This window comes from Scardinius erythrophthalmus (genome assembly GCF_964197995.2).
Source record: "Scardinius erythrophthalmus genome assembly, chromosome: 1".
In the NCBI taxonomy this organism is placed as follows: Eukaryota; Metazoa; Chordata; class Actinopteri; order Cypriniformes; family Leuciscidae; genus Scardinius; species Scardinius erythrophthalmus.
Window position 1 is genome coordinate 78473850 of NC_138221.1, and position 17732 is coordinate 78491581.

Below are 17732 nucleotides of genomic sequence, written 5' to 3' on the forward strand. Positions count from 1 at the left end.
AAAAATGGCTGCGTAGTGAGAGCTGGGCCTGTTCGGTTTCCCTCATTTGTACAGTTTTGTTTATATATTTTTTTTTTGTTAATGTTTAAAATGTTTTTTGTCTTAATGTTTTAAAATATAGTATAGCTTGTCTTTTACACACACACACACACACACACATAGCTTGCCATTGCCATTTTTTTTCTTATGTTTCTTCCATTTTGTTTTTTGTTGTCATTTTTTTTTAACATTAAACAGTTTGTGTAGCAATCTGTGTCAAGAAAAAATCCCCCCAATCCCATTATTATTCAATCATTTCTGAAAAATGTACATGAATTGAAACAAATTAAAATTAGAAAAGCTGGTTTTGCCTTAACATCGGTGTTTCAAAGTTGTCCAGCAGAGGGCAGCAGATTCCTTTTTAAATGTGAAGTCCCGCTCCCTATTCTGTTCTCAGTTAAGTTTATTATAGATGCAGAATATTAATGATGGGGCACCGTGTCTGTCTGACCATCTTTACGAATAGACAGTGTTCCAATCGACAACACTGTCCTTCGGTCTAAAATGAGATGACTTGTGCTTTGCTATGAGGGGGAAAACATCAGTGGCCCTGAAGAAGTGTCCACGAGTGTAAGTTCGAGATATTATAGGGCCACCGCTACTCTACTAATTCCCATCCCCCTCTGTGACCTGTGACGTCTTACTGTCAATCAAACCTGTCGTTTTCCACCGTTTGATCGGTCTTCTGCTGACCAAGGTGACGGTCGTTCAGTTTTTACCAATTTGCATGATATTTCAAGGTATGCCTTTATTTATGCAATCAAATGTTAAATTCTTTAAGAAAGTTTACTTTAATTATTAATGCGATTTATCTCATTCGTGGTAGGCTACTCACTGCCTTTTGCACATCATACAATGTAAGATTTTTTTTAAAGTATTATTTATGTAATCTTTGTAAGGGGTAACATTTGAAAACCGATTTTGATATAGCTCGGGTTAATAAATCGACCAATTTATCAATCTTACTGTTTAACACAGTACAGCTGCTTTGACACGGTCTTTAACATATAGCTCTATATTATTAAAGGTGACATGACTTGTCTAGAATTTATGATTGACAATTTATATGTTGACGAACTCAAAAATCCATTTTGAGTAAACGCATTGAAAAGAAGTAAATTGTTGCCATCAAAAATGATATATTTTTTTAATGTTTCGATAAAAAATACACTAATGTACTGTGGGATTACAAATTTATTAAAATGTTTCATTTAGGTTTACATTGAATTTAGCATGTTAAGGTTAGGTATAAATTATTATTAGCAGAGTTTTCTAGCAAAAGACTCCGGTCAGTCCTGTTTAACTGAAACTCTTAATGGCTCTTGGAGTTTGTGTTTTAGCAAGAAAGTCCTGCCAGTCCTGTACTCGGGTCTCAGCATTTGAATAGATATGCTGAGTGGATTAGGGTGGGCAGCACTCTCAGTCTAAAACCGGTTCTGAAACCTGTCTCATCACACAGTTTTGGTTCCTGCCCCTAAATGTATATAAACTGTAAGAGAACATTCACTTAGTCAGACTTGGTGACTGCAGCTATAAACAATCCTGCTGAAGAAACAACCAAGTCTCCTGGTCTTCGATTCTGAGTTTACAACAGTACTCGATTGTAGATGTTCTTAAATATTTATGATAATAATACTGAAAACAAAAAAACTTCTACTCTGGACAAAATGGCGATACAATACAAATGTTTTTACGTGTACAGCTAAACGTGTCTCCGTGTGGACGTGTCCTGAATATGAAAAACCAAAACAGTGCAAACAGTACATTGAATAAAAGTGGTGTAAGCACATTACAAAATGTAATTTGAACATTAAAATTGAGGTTTTTTAGGTTGTGAGATGTCATTGTTTTGTTATTGTAAGTCTATACTATATCAAGATATTTTGATGAAATTCATTTAAGTACCACAAACATTTTAGTTCTAATATTGACAGAACTAAAACATTCTGCAAGTGTTTATTCACTCTTCCTAAGTATATCATATTAAGGGTAATAATAATAATTAAAGCTGCGAGCAGCATTTGATCGGGATTCAAACAGTTAAGGCCTTTAGGCACATATGCATTAAAAGTTATTAAGTTTTATTTAGCAAGCATGTAACCACTGACATAACAGATGGAAAATACCATTTACAGCCAATTCAGGCAATTTACCATAGGAAATATATGGTTTTAAAGCTTTTTAACAGTTAAAGTCCCACCTATGATCTGATCTCAATACAATGTTGCATGCATGTTCAGGGCCGGTGCGTGCACTTCTGCCGCTTTAGGCGAAAAACAATTGTGCCGCCCCTAGGGCTGGTCCGAATACCATTTTTTGAGCTTCGAAGCTTCGGTAGAAATGAACATCGAATATTTGAATCTTCTTGGAGAGGGGGCTGAACATATTATTCTCTCTAATAAGGCAGGAATCTCTATGTCTGTCTGTCTGTTTGCATTTTGATTATTTTGAGAACCGTTCATCCAATCGACTTCACAAGGGAGTGCAGTGTCGCATTTGGTACAATATAGATGGACACGCGAGACGCGACACGTTCAGAATTTATAAACTTGTAGTATACAGAACAGAACAGCGCGAGCAGGAGGCGGCGCGCCTCACGCGGGCAGGGCTTATTTGCTTATTTATTAAACGCACACACGCAGGTCTGTTAACTTAAGCAAGGCTACTTTTAAGGTAGTCTAATATTTTTCTGACTAAAAAATTTGTGACACAGTAAAGGGTAGATTTAAATGAAGAAAAACGAAATTTAAATAAAGAAAAACAAAATTTAAATAAAGAAAAAACTAAATTTAAATAAAGAAAAACAAAATTAAGTTAAATTAAATACGAAATTGATTTAGATAATTTATGGGTAAAAAGATAATAATAACGGGTAAAAATGCTAATACATTTTTTTTTCTGTTATTCTATTTTCCACAATGTCAAAGCAACGCAGCTTAATCCAAAACACAAGCTCAGGCACTTCTGTCCACACACACTCCGCTGTTCTGCTCTAGCCAGAGAATACTCCCGTTGTATGAACACTTTAGTAGGCCAAGAGGAAGCAAATATATTAGGTTGGGTTCCTTCAACTGTCCATCCTATTAAAATAGCTCTAGGCGAAAAAAAAAAAAAAAAAGAGTAGGCCTATTGTATTTCACCAGATTTTATAGTGTTGAACATATTCAAGCGCGAATGAGGTTTCGAGAGGGATGCGGCATCCCGGATGCCAGGTGTGCAACATTTTTTTTTAATAGAAATTCCGGTAACGTTAGCTGTGTTAGCGGACTTGACGGCGTGTCATCCTTGCAAATACTCCCTGGATCAATATATTTTAACAACGAACCCCTCTGTTGTTGGTGTGCTTTCTCCTTCAAAAGTCTCGATTCATGAACGTATGTTCATTGCGTAGCCTATGTCAGTTGACAAATGAACGAAAGACTCGGAAGGTAAAGTAATTATTATGTTACCTGTAAATTATTTTTGACTGCATTATAATGATTTCTTAATTCAGAATATGATCAGCATTGCGTAGGTGGATGTGATCGAGGGAATTTGGCTGTTAAAAGTATAACATTTAAAGCCACTTAAATTAACGAAATTACTCAAATAAAGATTCGTTCATTTTTATGAATGAGATCGAACAATAGAGTCAGTAAAATGATTCAAACTTCCCATCACTCAGTCATGACTCGTGAGAGCAGGGGGCGGGGCGGGGGAGCGGCAGCTCAGCAAATCATATAGCCTATTTTGTGAATTGTTCATTCCCGGTTGGCACACATTTTGCCGCCCTTACAAAAGTGCCGCTCTAGGCAATTGCCTAGTTCGCCTATATGGACGCGCCGGCCCTGTGCATGTTCAGAATGTTAAGTCACGTATGCTCACCAATTTTTGTGAATTTCTGAGTTTTCATTTAGGATTTATAGGCTTTTGAGTGTATTTTGCCACGGCCATTTTCTAAATGACCCTGTTATAGCCACCCAAATGTAAGTAGAGTGTAATTACACCTTTGCCATTAATATGTTTATAAGCAACTGAAAATAGGGTTAGGTCACTTGTGTGCTGCTGTCACTTAATGGTGTCCACATTGTGTGCTGTGTGTGCCTCAAAGGTTGGATAGATTCTCACCTGTGCGTGTGGGGGGGGGGGGGTGTATGTGTGTGTAGTTAAGTGTGGTGTAGCAATTGAGGGCTACAGCAGTCCATCTCCCTTCTTTAAATTTTCTTTTGTATTATTATTATTTTTTGTACATTTGCAGTTGTTTTTGTTTTTCTTTGTTCCTTTTTTGTGACTTGTGAATATAGACCTGTCTCTCTACTCACCCGCATATTGGTAACGAACCTGTGTGCCCCCCTGTATAGAGCTGATATTTCCCGGTGTATTCCGGCCCGGGTGGCGTAGTTGAGTGTTAAGTATAGTTCTGGGGTCGCTATTTTCCCTATTACCTGACGGTCCTGCCACATATGCAATGTTTAATATTGCAGGATTGTACTGATTAATGTCATTAGATGGCACCACAGATGTAAAAACATATATCATAATCCACAAGTAAAAAAAAACACACATTAAGCAGAGCCTTTCACATCATTTTTTATTTTCTCTGAAAGGCAACATCCATGATTCACTTTGATTTATTTTTGCTTTGGTCTTTATTTTTATTTACAAAGCTATTAATAGAAAGACAGATGTTTTAAGGACTACTGTATCCTTTCAAATGGCTACACTGTTGTCCACATTTTTGGGGTTCAGATAGTTGTAGGGAAGCTCCAACTTCTTGTTCCGCTTCTCGATGAGATCTGACAACTCCTTCAGATCCTCTTGAAAATCTTCAATAAGCTTGCAGGGGACCTCTTCATCATACAGGTTTTCAGGGAATTTTCCCAGAGGGTACTACGGACAGGGTAAAAAGATTGTAATCGTAAATAACATGTTGATAAGAAACATGTTTATAACAATGTTTAACACACTACGCATGACAGCACTAATACTCTGTAAGAGCCCACTGCAACACTATGCTTACAGTTTGCTAAATCTCTTTTGTAATGTAACAGTCAGGTAATGCAAACTAGAGGAATGAAAGCAGTGTAAGTAAGCCATTGTCATCCAGAGTAATATGACACCATTTTGCAGTCTTTTAACATGTGCCCTGATGGTGTGAAAACTCACATGGTCTGCAGAGTCGTTGCTCAGGAGTTTCAGGACAGCCATCCCATTCACCGTCGTGCCCACATCAGGTAGGGTCTCCAGGATCGTGTCCTCAGTGGTCTGGCCTTTCTCCTTGGGAGGGGGCTCTCGGAGGGCAGTGGGGTAGTTAGGCATCCAGCCGCCAAAGTCATACTGGGGGAAAGAATTTGTGAGAAATGTGATATATAAGTCAAATATTCATAAAGAATAACAAGAGCGTATAATTCACATTACTTAGGCCATGGAAAGTGGATATTGACATGTTTTTCTTGTCGTCCTGGGCTACTTGCACTAGGGCAGTGGTTCTCATACTTTTTAGTCATGTCCCCCTTATTCACTTAAAAACAATCTGGTGGGATTAAACTCCAAAACCGGACTTGAATGAGCCTAACAAATAAGTTGGGGCTAAAGTGGTTCCATAAAAGGTAATTGAAGTTCACGCAATCTCACTAATTTGATCCAGGTTTATCTAGTCTAGATAATTGCGTGTGCACGCGTTTCTGAAGCAGCCCTAGAGGTCGATCGTGGATCAAATCGATCCACCATCAAACAGCGTATATTTTTTTTGCTGTTTTATGCGTTTGTGACATGTTTTTTTTTCCCCTCAGTGCAAAACTTACATTTTACAGTTATATTATCCATCTGTAAATGTTAGAAAGTCATGCAAATGTATCCATTTTGCTGCTAATCTTCATATTGAATGAGCACTGCTGCGCGCATGTGCGCCAAATAGGAGCGCAATAATTCTGACTAAAATATACATTTTGCCTGGAAACTTCCTCACATAATAATCTAGAATACTGTCTAACACTTGATGGCTGCTCTGTTAAGTCTTCGTCGTCGGTTAGGAACCTGGGTGTGCTCTTTGATACCAATCTTTCATTTGAAAGTCACGTGTCTAGTATCTGTAAAACTGCATTTTTCCATCTTAAAAATATATCTAAATTACGCCATATGCTCTCATTGACAAATGCGGAACAATTAGTTCATGCGTTCATGACCTCAAGGCTAGATTATTGTAATGCTCTACTGGGTGGTTGCCCTGCACGCTTAATAAACAAACTACAGCTGGTCCAAAACGCAGCAGCTCGAGTTCTTACCAGAACCAGGAAGTATGACCATATTAGCCCGGTTCTGTCAACACTGCATTGGCTCCCTATTAAACATCGCATCAATTTTAAAATATTGCTGAATACTTACAAAGCACTAAATGGTTTAGCTCCGCAGTACTTGAGCGAGCTCTTAACGCATTATAGTCCGTCACGTCTATTGCGATCTCAAAATTCCGGCCAGTTGATAATACCTAGAATATCAAAATCGACTGCTGGCGGTAGATCCTTTTCCTATTTAGCACCAAAACTCTGGAACAGTCTTCCTACCATTGTCCGGGAAGCAGACACACTCTGTCAGTTCAAAGCCAGATTAAAGACACATCTCTTTGACCTAGCTTTCACATAATACATTATAGACTTCTATAATTTAATGTTAGGCTGCATAGATTAGGTCAGCCGGAACCGGGAACACTTCCCATAAATCCTGATGTACTCGTTACATCATGAGAAGAATGGCATCTACGCTAATTTTAGTGTCTGTGTTTATCCCGAGGTTTTCCCGCAGCCTGCCGGATCCAGGCCGTATCCAGATCTGACGAAGGACCTTCGCCTGGACCCGATGACAACGCAGTGCTGAAGTGCCAACTAGTCTCTCCCTATGGAGGATCCCACTACCACTCTACAGATAAGGCGTTGTCTGGAAACTCAAAACACAGGTTCTCATTTAAAGTCTGTGTAGAGAGAATGGTGTCGTCTCAGCGGCCCCTAATTTAATAACAAATGATCGTTGCGACCGAAGTGAATCAATCAAAACTAACTTTAGCTGGAAAATAACTTTATTAAAGAACCGCTATAAAGCCAAAACAATCTCTGTTACCTTAAATTATACGTTTATCTCTGTAAAGCTGCTTTGAAACAATCTACATTGTTAAAAGCGCTATATAAATGAAGATGACTTGACTTGGAAAATTAATATGCAATATTCTATAACACTAGAAATATCTTCTAATTATAATAATTTATCTTTAGGATGTTGGATAAGTTGCAGTGAACTTCTAGCGAACAGAAGTACTTCAATGAACAGAAGTAGCCTAATTCAGGGAAAGATAGATATTTTGAAGAATGTCAGTAACCAAACAGTTAACTGGAACCATTGACTTCCATAGTAGGAAAAAAAAAGTACTATGGAAGTCAATGGTTCCAGTTAACTGTTTGGTTACTGACATTTTTCAAAATATCTATCTTTCTGTTCAGCAGAAGAAAGAAATTCATACAGGTTTGAAACAACTTGAGGGTGAGTAAATGATGACAGAATTTTCATTTTAAAGTGAAGTATCCCTTTAAGTACACCACAAACAGAGGAACTAATGAGACTAATTAACAAGACACACCTGAACTAAGGACTCTAATCAAATCTGTAACGGAGGATATCATGGAACAGAGGAAGACTGAACTAATTAAAGCCAGGTCAGTGGTATCAAATGCAGCTGTAAGGGAAACCACTGACACGGGAGTGTTTCCGGTGTGCGGACGTCCATTTGTAGTAAACCATCCGCATTGTTGTTGGTTGTGAAATTGAGTATACGAGTTGAAGTAGCAAATATTTTGTTTTTCTAGTCACAGAATTGGGTGTTGTGGGGAACACTGTGCAGGACTATAAACCGACGGCCTGTATAGGTCCGGAACAGTAGTCCTGCAAGGTTCCTTACAAACTCGAGGGAGACAGATGATAATAACAGTATGGAGTATAGTGGGGAAGAGGGAAATTACGTAGATGAGGGGGGAGGAAAAGGATGGAAAGAGGTGGTAAGACGGAGAGAGAACAGGGAAGCAAGTGAGCGAAGCAGAAAGTGAGGGAGGAGAAAGTGAGCAGAGGAATTCAAGGGCAGGAATACTTAATGTAGTGTTAAGATTTGAGGGGGAGGGGGGAGTAAAGAAAATTGATCCATTGAAGTTAACAAAAATTATTCGAGGGCAAGTGGGGGAAGTAAATTATGCTAAAGTATTAGGAGATGGAAACTTGCTAATAGGGTGTAGTAGTGAAGAACAGGTGGTAAAAGCAAAGAAGATGACTATCGTTGGAAAAATCAAAGTGACTAAGGTTGTAAGAGTTGGAGAAAAAATAATCAATGGTAGTAAAGGGGTGATATCTGGAGTTCCTCTAAATGTCAGTATGAGGGAGCTAATGGACAACCTGAAAGTGAGGGAAGGATCAGTTAAGAGTGTGAAAAGAATGACAAGAGGAATAGAGAAAATTGAGACTGAAACTGTTTTGGTAGAGTTTGGAAAAAAGGAGATTAAAAAGGAGGTTTACTGTGGTTTTGTGAGGTATAATGTAAGGGAATACATATCAAAACCTATGCGATGTTTCAACTGCCAGGAGTTTGTACATATAGCCAAAGTATGCAAAGGAAAGAGGAAATGTGCTAGATGTGGGGGGGATCATGAATATGGAAAATGTGGAGAGAGAGTGAATCCCAAATGTAGTAACTGTGGATGTAATCACAGTGTGGCATACTGGGGATGTGAGGTATTAAAGCAAGAGGTGGAGGTGCAACAAATTAGAGTAAAGGGAAAAAAGTATCATATGCTGAGGCAGTTAAGATGGCAGGAGAGAATAAGAAGCGTAAGGAGGGAGGATGTAGCAAAGAGCAAGTGGTGAGGAGAAAACAACAAGACGAGAAGAAGACATGGGTAGAGAAGAAGAAGTTGGTGACATTTATTGCAGGAGTGATAAATGCAACATATGAGTAGGGCTACAACAAACGATTATTTTGATAATCGATTAATCTACCGATTATTAGAACGATTAAGCGACTAATCGTCGATTATTTCGCCGACTAATCAGTAAGTTTGGAACGATTATTCAGCTTTTTCAATTAGTTAAAACACTGAGTTATACATATTCTAACTATAATATAAAAAAGAAAATCACTTCAGCTTTTGAAATGGTTGGTTTAATGAACTTTGAGCCAACTAAACAGGTCATTCTCTTTAAGTTTTCAGATTTCTGTCCAACTCAAATCACACAAAAATGCTCTAAGCATTGGTTAAATATTCTGTTCTCTTTCAATAGAAAAAACTAAACAAAAAAATAATTAACTGCATTACAGACAAACTTAAACTGCAAACAATTATTATAAGAATAAAAAATAAATAATTGACATGACCATTGAGCTGAGCTGACAGAGACATTCTCATTCACCTTTTAATTTACAGTATAAAAAATCAACAGACATGATATTCTTCAACATCTTCTTTTGTAAGTCTTCATGAATATGGAACAAAATACAGGCAAGTGATAAGACTGTAATACCTAATAGTGTTACAGTAATAAAAACAGCCCTGACTCCTAAGCTCGATCAAGCTTTATTCTATGCAAAAAGAAATCATCACATTACTGTAATTATATTATTATTGTTAATATTATTGCTATTATTAGTAGTATTGCATTATCTAATAAAGAGATAATGAATTTAATAAATTCTAATAAATTTACTGCTAGTTATTAAGCTCCAGCTGGAGAACATTCACCTCTCACCGGCTCGTCTTGTTTCTTCTGTAAGTGCTTTAACATGCATGTTGTGCTCCCGTGAAAAGCAAGTTCCGCCTTGCATGTATTGCACACGACAGTATTCTTGGTTTGAAGTTTTGTCAAACTTTCACACACCTTGCTAGTTCGGATTCGTTTGCACTCCCGTCATAATTCGCGCTGTGTTTTCTTCTACCGCAATAGCATTTGTAACGGCTGCATTACACTCTAGCGCTACAGCGCCGTAGCGGTCAAATCGCGATATTGCAGGCTCTTACATTAGGTCACGTGGGATCAAACGACTACTCGACAACAAAGATATTTGTCGACAATCTTTTATTGTCGACGTTGTCGACAATGTCAACTAATCGTTTCAGCCCTACATACGAGATCAAATCTAAAACTGAACGGATTCAGGTCATAGTAAAAGCTGCAGTGCACCATTTGAATATGATAGGATTAAGGTGGGAAGAAGTAAGAGATGAGCTTAGTATACAGTCAAGTCAAAAGACAGTATGTGTGGGTTGATAGTTCTAATACTAATAATTTTAATTCTTCAGTGGAACGCGAGAAGCTTGATAGCTAATGGGCAAGACTTCAAACAGTTTATAGTTAGTAGGGGGGAAAAACCAGACATAATGTGTATCCAAGAATCCTGGTTAAAACCAAACTTGGATTTTGTTCTACATGGGTATGTAACTGTGAGGCGAGATAGGATAGAGGGGGCAGGCGGGGGATGTGTCACTTTTATAAAACAGGGCATTCCTTACAGGATTTTAGGGATAGGAAGAGAACAAGAGTACGTGGTAGTGAAAATGTGGGCAGAGAAAGAAATAACGATTGTGAATTATTATAACCTGTGCAAAAAAACTAGAATTAATGAAGCTGGAAGAGATAGAAGGACAGAATAGTAGTAATATTGTTTGGTGTGGAGATTTTAATGGACATAACACATTATGGGGTAGTGATAGAACAGACACAAATGGTCTGGTGATTAGGGGTGAAGAGTTACTTGATGAAAAGAATTTAGTATGCTTAAATGATGGCAGTAACACTAGGATAGATATACATACAGGAAAATAATCTGTGCTAGATCTCACGTTGATATCAAATTCCATGGCATCACTATGTGATTGGTCAGTGTACCATGAAGGAACTATAGGGAGTTATCATTATCCAGTTTGGTGCAAGATAAATATGGCAACACCACTGGTCATAGAACACACACCACTGGTCATAGAAAATGGATCTTTGAGAAGGCTAATTGGGAGAGATTTCTTGATGTAAGTGATAGATATTTAAGTCAAATTCATGTTGTAGGATGAACATAGAAACACTGGACAGTAAATTAAAACAAGGTATAATAATGGCTGCAAGAGAATCAATTCCTAAAAGCAAAGGCAGAACAAGGCAGAAAGTAGTACCATGGTGGGATGATGAGTGCAAGGAAGCAGTGAGAAATAGAAATAAGGCATTTAAACTAGTTAAAAGAACTCATAACTTTCAACATTTAATTCAGTACAAGCAAGCGCAAGCAGTAGTAAGAAGGACAATAAGACAGGCAAAAAGATCAAAATGGAGGAAGTATTGTGATTCTATTGGAAACACAACTCAGGTTGGGGAGGTGTGGGGGATGATAAAAAAAGATGGGGGGGGGGTGTAGGAGGGAATGGAGTTATCCGGTTCTGGTTGAGGGAAATGAGACAGCAGTAACAAATAGGGAAAAAGCAGAGTTAATGGCAAAAACTTTTGTTACGGTACATAGCTCAAATAATTTGCAGGAAGAAAGTAGAAGAGGTAGAGAGAAAACAAAATCTGAAAATATGGAGGCTTTAGGTAGGAAAATTAGTATGGAGGATGGACAGAATGTTCCTTTTAGAATAGGAGAGTTAATAAGGGCACTAGACAAAGCAGGACAGACGGCGCCTGGGAAAGATGAAATATGTTATTGTATGATAAAACATCTAAGTGTAGAAAGTATGGAGAAATTATTGATGTTGTACAACAGAGTGTGGTTAGATGGAATAATACCACGGAGTTGGAAGGAGGCTATAATAATTCCAATAAGGAAACCCGGAAAAGATACCAGTAGACCTAGAAGCTATAGACCAATTGCCTTGACATCTCATATCTGTAAGATAATGGAATGTATGGTGAATGAGAGGTTAACATACTTCTTGGAGGAAAGAGAAATGGTGGCTTCATATCAAAGCGGTTTCAGGAAAGGAAGGAGTACTATAGATCCAGTGTTGGGGCTAGAAGATGAAATAAGGAAAGCTCAAGTAAATAAGGAGACAATGGTTGCAGTATTTTTCGACGTGGAAAAGGCATATGATATGCTTTGGAAGGAAGGATTGCTAATTAAATTGAACTTAATGGGTATTGGAGGAAGAATATTTAATTGGATTATGAACTTTTTGAATGAAAGAACTATTCAGGTGAAGATAGGAGCAGAGTTATCTAGTCAATATACTGTAGAGAACGGGACACCGCAGGGGAGTGTAATAAGTCCAACTTTATTTTCCATTATGATAAATTATGAATTTGTAAACATTCCAAATGATATGGGGAGATCATTGTTTGCAGATGATGGAGCACTGTGGAAAAGAGGGAGAAATGTGGAATATGTAGTTAAGAAAATGCAAGATGGAATTAATCAAGTCGAAAAGTGGGGAACAAAATTGGGATTTAAGTTTTCAGTGGAAAAAACAAAAGTTATGTTCTTTACAAGAAAGAAAGTCAGAGAATAGTATTTGAAATTGTACGGGAATAATTTAGAGAGAGTTTTTTGGGAGTGTATTTTGATGCGAGATTAACATGGAGGGAGCATATTAGATATGTAGTTGATAAGTGTAAAAAAGTTATAAATGTCATGAGGTGTATTGCAGGATTGGGGTGGGGAGCGGAGGTAGCATCGATGAAATACATTTATATAGCCTTAATAAAATCAAGGTTAGACTACGGAAGTATTGTATATGGTTCAGCAGCTAAACCTGTCTTAGCAGACTTGGATGTAATACAAGCTCGGGCTTTAAGAGTGTGTGTAGGAGCGGTTAGAACCTCCCCAGTATGTGCTCTCCAAGTTGAAGCAGGTGAAATGCCATTGTGGTTGAGGAGGAAGCAGCTGGGGGCTAATTATTGGGTCATTTTAAGAGGGAATGGAGATAGCCATCCAGCAAAAAGGGTGCTTCAGACATGCTGGGAAAAGGAGACAACACAAAAAACAGGTTTGGAGATGGAGATGTTGAAGTCAACATTAAATTATCAAAATCAGAGGGGAAAGGCATTGTGTGGAGAAGTATAAATCAACAATGGCAACAGAGCTAGGATAATGCAACAAAAGGGAGACATTTACATAAAATTCAAAGCAAAGTAGGTATATCAAGAAGTAGGGGAACAAGGAGGAAAGAGTAGGTGATAATAAGCAGGCTGAGAATTGGGCATAGCAATCTTAACGGCACACTTTTAATTAGAGGAAAACATCCTACAGGAATGTGTGAACATTGTCAGGAAGCTGAAACAGTAGAACATATTCTTACAACATGCAGGAAATTTATTCAGGAAAGACAAGAAATGATAACACAGGTAAAAAAAAAAAAGACGGGTAGATAATACAGTAAACAGTTTATTGGAATATGGAGAAAGTGCGGAGGGTAGGAAATGGATATTTGTTTTTTTGAGGATGACTGGATTAGATAGGTGGATTTAGTATGGATGAAAACAAAGGATAAATAAAACCGAAAGGTGGCAGTAATGCAACTCATGCCAGCTGCCGTAAAAATCCAAAGAAGAAGAAGAAGAAGACAAATGCAGCAGTAAGATTGAGTAACACTAAGGCTATGTTTACACAGAAACGATCTGAAGAGAAAACGCAAAAGTGCCGATGCGTTATCACTTTTTATTCTGCGTTTAGACAAGCGTTATGGGGGGGGGGGAATCTGCGTGCATATGGTGACGCAAAAGTGTGTGAAATTCGATGTAGTATGCACTCCAGGCGGCTAGGTGGCAATGTGAAGCACTGCCACACAACACCACCAAGTCCGCGCGTCTAGCAGACTTTTGCGTTTTTACCCTTTAGACGGGAACGCGGCGGTGGAGAGTTATTAAGATTTCCACTCTGGAGGGTGGTTTCACTTTTTTGGTTTTTAAGCCCCCAAAACGCCGTCGCCGTCTAAACGAAAGGCACATCTGATAAAATATTTTTACATTTTCACCCACGAGCGTTCTCGTGTAAACAGGGCCTAAAAGAGAGATACAACCACGATTGGATGATAAGAGCTGTCTCAGTACTATGGTACGGTCTAAATCCGGACTGGAAATCCTCGCTGATATCATTTCTTTCTAAAAAGGAACATAGTTGTGAGGATACCACCTTTTCTAGTATATTTGACAGAAAAGGTATGTATTAATATGTATTAAACCTAGTATGTATTAATAATGGGGATGGTACAAGAATAAATGTTATAAATGTGAAGGAGACAAAAGTTGATATTACAGTAGTATCTGAATCAATAGCAGGGGTATGTTGGTGGGAAGTTAAAAAAACAAAACACGATTGGGAGTACAATAAGGCTACCGAACAAGCCACTGAACTGCCCCTCCAAACCCCCCACAGGCTATCTGAGTTTGAGACTGACTTAAAACAAAGGGAAGTCGCAATTCACACTTAAATCGCTATTCTAGACATTAGCATTAGGCTATTAAAGTGTTGATAATGAAGGAATTAAATTATTTAGGCTACATGTAAGTAATATTTCTATCATATACATACATACATAAATATACATATATAATTGACCCACACTCCTAACTAGCAGGTGGCGGTAATGCACCTAAAAGTTGTATGCCAGCCGCCATAAATAAGCAAGAAGTTGCTTGTCAGACTGTACGAACATGATCCTCGCTGTAAGCCATGTCACACTGCAAGATCTCAGTTGTCATAAATATCAGACTGTACGACAGTCAAGACGTGTTAAAAACGTACGAAGGCAAGAAAACTCGTCAGGAGTTTTACATCATCAATCAATGACGCTGACAGTGAGCTGCGTTACACGCAGGATTGAAATGATGGCTACAAAGAAATCTCTAACATTAATTTTGGTCATGGCTCATCTTGAAAAACAAAGACAATTTGACGGTCGTCGTAGGAGAAGTCACACTGCAGGACTGAGATTCAAATCTTCTGACACTGCCAGAATTCCGTCGGTGGTAAAATGTGATCGCAACGGTCATTAATCTTCTGTCTGTGAACATAACTAACTAACAAACTAACGACAAACTAACAAACTAACGATCAAAGACTTCAGATTTTAACACACAGGCCGCAAAATACTGGAACAGAACTATACACATGAATCAAAACATATGAACACGTGACACTCAGCGTACAGTTAGAGGAATGTGTGGAGCAATTCGCTGGATTTGAGAAAGAGTATGAGATTAGGATCACAGACTGCAGCTTTAATGGCTCTGTGTGATTGGAAGTGAATTGACTTGTACTAACTGACCTGTCCACTGTTTACAGCGGCATGCTGGGCTGATGCAGTGAAGATCACCATGGTGACAAACTTGATAAGCTCTTTCAATGTCTTAAAAGATAATGGTATTCCTGTGAAGAAGAATGAAAGGCTGTTTCTGTGGGGAACTCAGTTTAGGATATTTATACATACACACACACACACACACACACACACACACACTCTCTCTCTCTCTCTCTCTCTCTCACACTCACACACTCACTCACTCACTCACTCACTCAGAAATGGAAAGTGGAGCCATAAACCAAACTAACTTTGACTATTGACCTGGTTAAATTATTTTCCATAAAACAGTGAATTACAGTGGTGTTTACAAAAGAGGTTGTGCCCCAAAGCAAATATCAAAAATTATAGATTTTCCAATAGATTTTCCATCTATTCTATCTATCTATTCTATCAATGATTCTATGTACCTTATGCTGAGCAAATACTAATCTGAACACACACACACAAAAGAAAGGAAACCTTTGTTGGATTAAATGTCCTAATATGGCAACAATTCCGTTGGAAATGCTTTGATACCAATCTTTCATTTGAAAGTCACGTGTCTAGTATCTGTAAAAACGCATTTTTCCATCTTAAAAATATATCTAAATTACGCCATATGCTCTCATTGACAAATGCGGAACAATTAGTTCATGCGTTCATGACCTCAAGGCTAGATTATTGTAATGCCCTACTGGGTGGTTGCCCTGCACGCTTAATAAACAAACTACAGCTGGTCCAAAAGGAGCGAGCTGTCCAGGCCGTATCCAGATCTGATGAAGGACCTGCGCCTGGACCCGATGTCATAGCGGGGTGCTAAAGTGCCATCTAGTCTCTCCTTAAGGAGGATCCCTTTACCACTCTACAGATAAAGCGTTGTCGGGAAAATTCGGTTCGCGTACCTACCCCGAAGTGATAAAATTCTGTATCAAAAATGTTAAGGCCAGACAAGTAGTTTTTTAAGGCTTGGTTTGTAGGGAATTACAAACCTGCGCAAATATATTCAAACATGCATACCAATAGACTGAACTCGTAATACGCATGTGCACGCCATCAGCGTTCTCACAGGTTTCGCATTTAAAGTCTGTGTAGAGTTTCCTATTAAAACGGTGTCATGTTAGCGGCCCCTAAGTTAATAACTAATGATCGTTGCGACGGAAGTGAATCAGTCAAATTAACTTTAGCTGGAAAATAACTTAATAAAAAGAACTGCTATAAAGCCAAAACAATCTCTGTTACTTTAAACTATCCTTGTATCTCTGTAAAGCTTCTTTGGAACAATCTACATTGTTAAAAGCGTTATATAAATGAAGATAACTTGACTTGACTTGGTCTAGACACATTTTTATTCCACCAGAAATCACACTTGCAGCATCTTCAACTGCAACAGCCTTGATAACGGACTGATAACAGACCTGAGGAATGTCTTTCCGGGAAGCCATTGGTGAATATCTCACTGATCCAGTGCTGCAGCTCTGTGTCCTTCTTCACGTCTTCATCATGTTGATAGTAGTGTGACAAGAAAGCTGCAACAAACCTGTAAGCAACCATATTTACATATTTACAGGTTTACTTTTTTGAAGATTTGCTTTGCATTTATTTCTTAAGCAGGAATTTATTCAAAGCGACTTACAACACAGTACATGTGCAGCCTGTGCTTACTGACTAAACCCATGAACCTGCATAATTGACACTGTATTTGTTGAAATATGAATCAGAAATTGCACCAGTATGTATTAGTTTAGCCCTAAAAACTGGATGTATTATGTATCACACACACACACACACAGAGAGAGAGAGAGAGAGAGAGAGAGAGAGAGAGAGAGAGAGAGAGAGAGAGAGAGAGAGAGAGAGAAAGCATAATGCCTATCAATAAAACACTAGACTAAACTCCACTGGTAGTCATACTTGTTGATGATATTCCACAGTCTCATCCCGTCATCTCTGTAGTAGTAGCAGGGCACAGTCTCCAGGCCTCTCTCAGAGATGTTATCGGGAAGACAGAGGGCGCTGTAGGTCAGGGAGGCAGTAGCGCGCTTCAGCAACTCTTCCAATGACTCTCCACCTACTCCTGCATACTAAGAGTGGTATCATTAATGGAGAGAAGACATGACAAAGTTAGGTCAAAGGCTACTGTATAACACAGTTCTGTCACCACAAATCCCATAATAATTTCCACATTTTTAAATAAAAAATAATACATTTAGTAAAGGCAATCTAGCAATCTTTTACTAGCAATCTTTAGCAATCTACTGTTCGAGAAGTCAGTCATCACAGAAAACATTAAAGAGCCATTAATGTATTTTTTGTACCAATCTTACAAGATATGTTTGCAGGTACATAGGATAGTGAACTGAATTCAACAGTGTATTGGATTATAATTGAAGACTGAACCTTTAGTGCTCTTTAACCATGACATATGCA

At 38.3% G+C, this 17732-nt stretch overlaps 1 protein-coding gene across 1 annotated transcript in view; it reads right to left on the reverse strand.

Moving 5' to 3' along the window:
- Nucleotides 1-4592: 4592 nt before the first annotated feature.
- Nucleotides 4593-17732, reverse strand: part of LOC308687249 (hydroperoxide isomerase ALOXE3-like) — a gene marked incomplete at its 5' end in the record, with an annotated part of 33069 nt that continues 19929 nt past the window's right edge. The window contains 5 exons of the mRNA XM_081359616.1: nt 4593-4908; nt 5185-5355; nt 15294-15394; nt 16724-16845; nt 17217-17386. Coding sequence (XP_081215742.1) covers nt 4729-4908; nt 5185-5355; nt 15294-15394; nt 16724-16845; nt 17217-17386 — 744 coding nt within the window. The 3' untranslated portion in view covers nt 4593-4728. The remainder of the gene's footprint in view (nt 4909-5184; nt 5356-15293; nt 15395-16723; nt 16846-17216; nt 17387-17732) is intronic.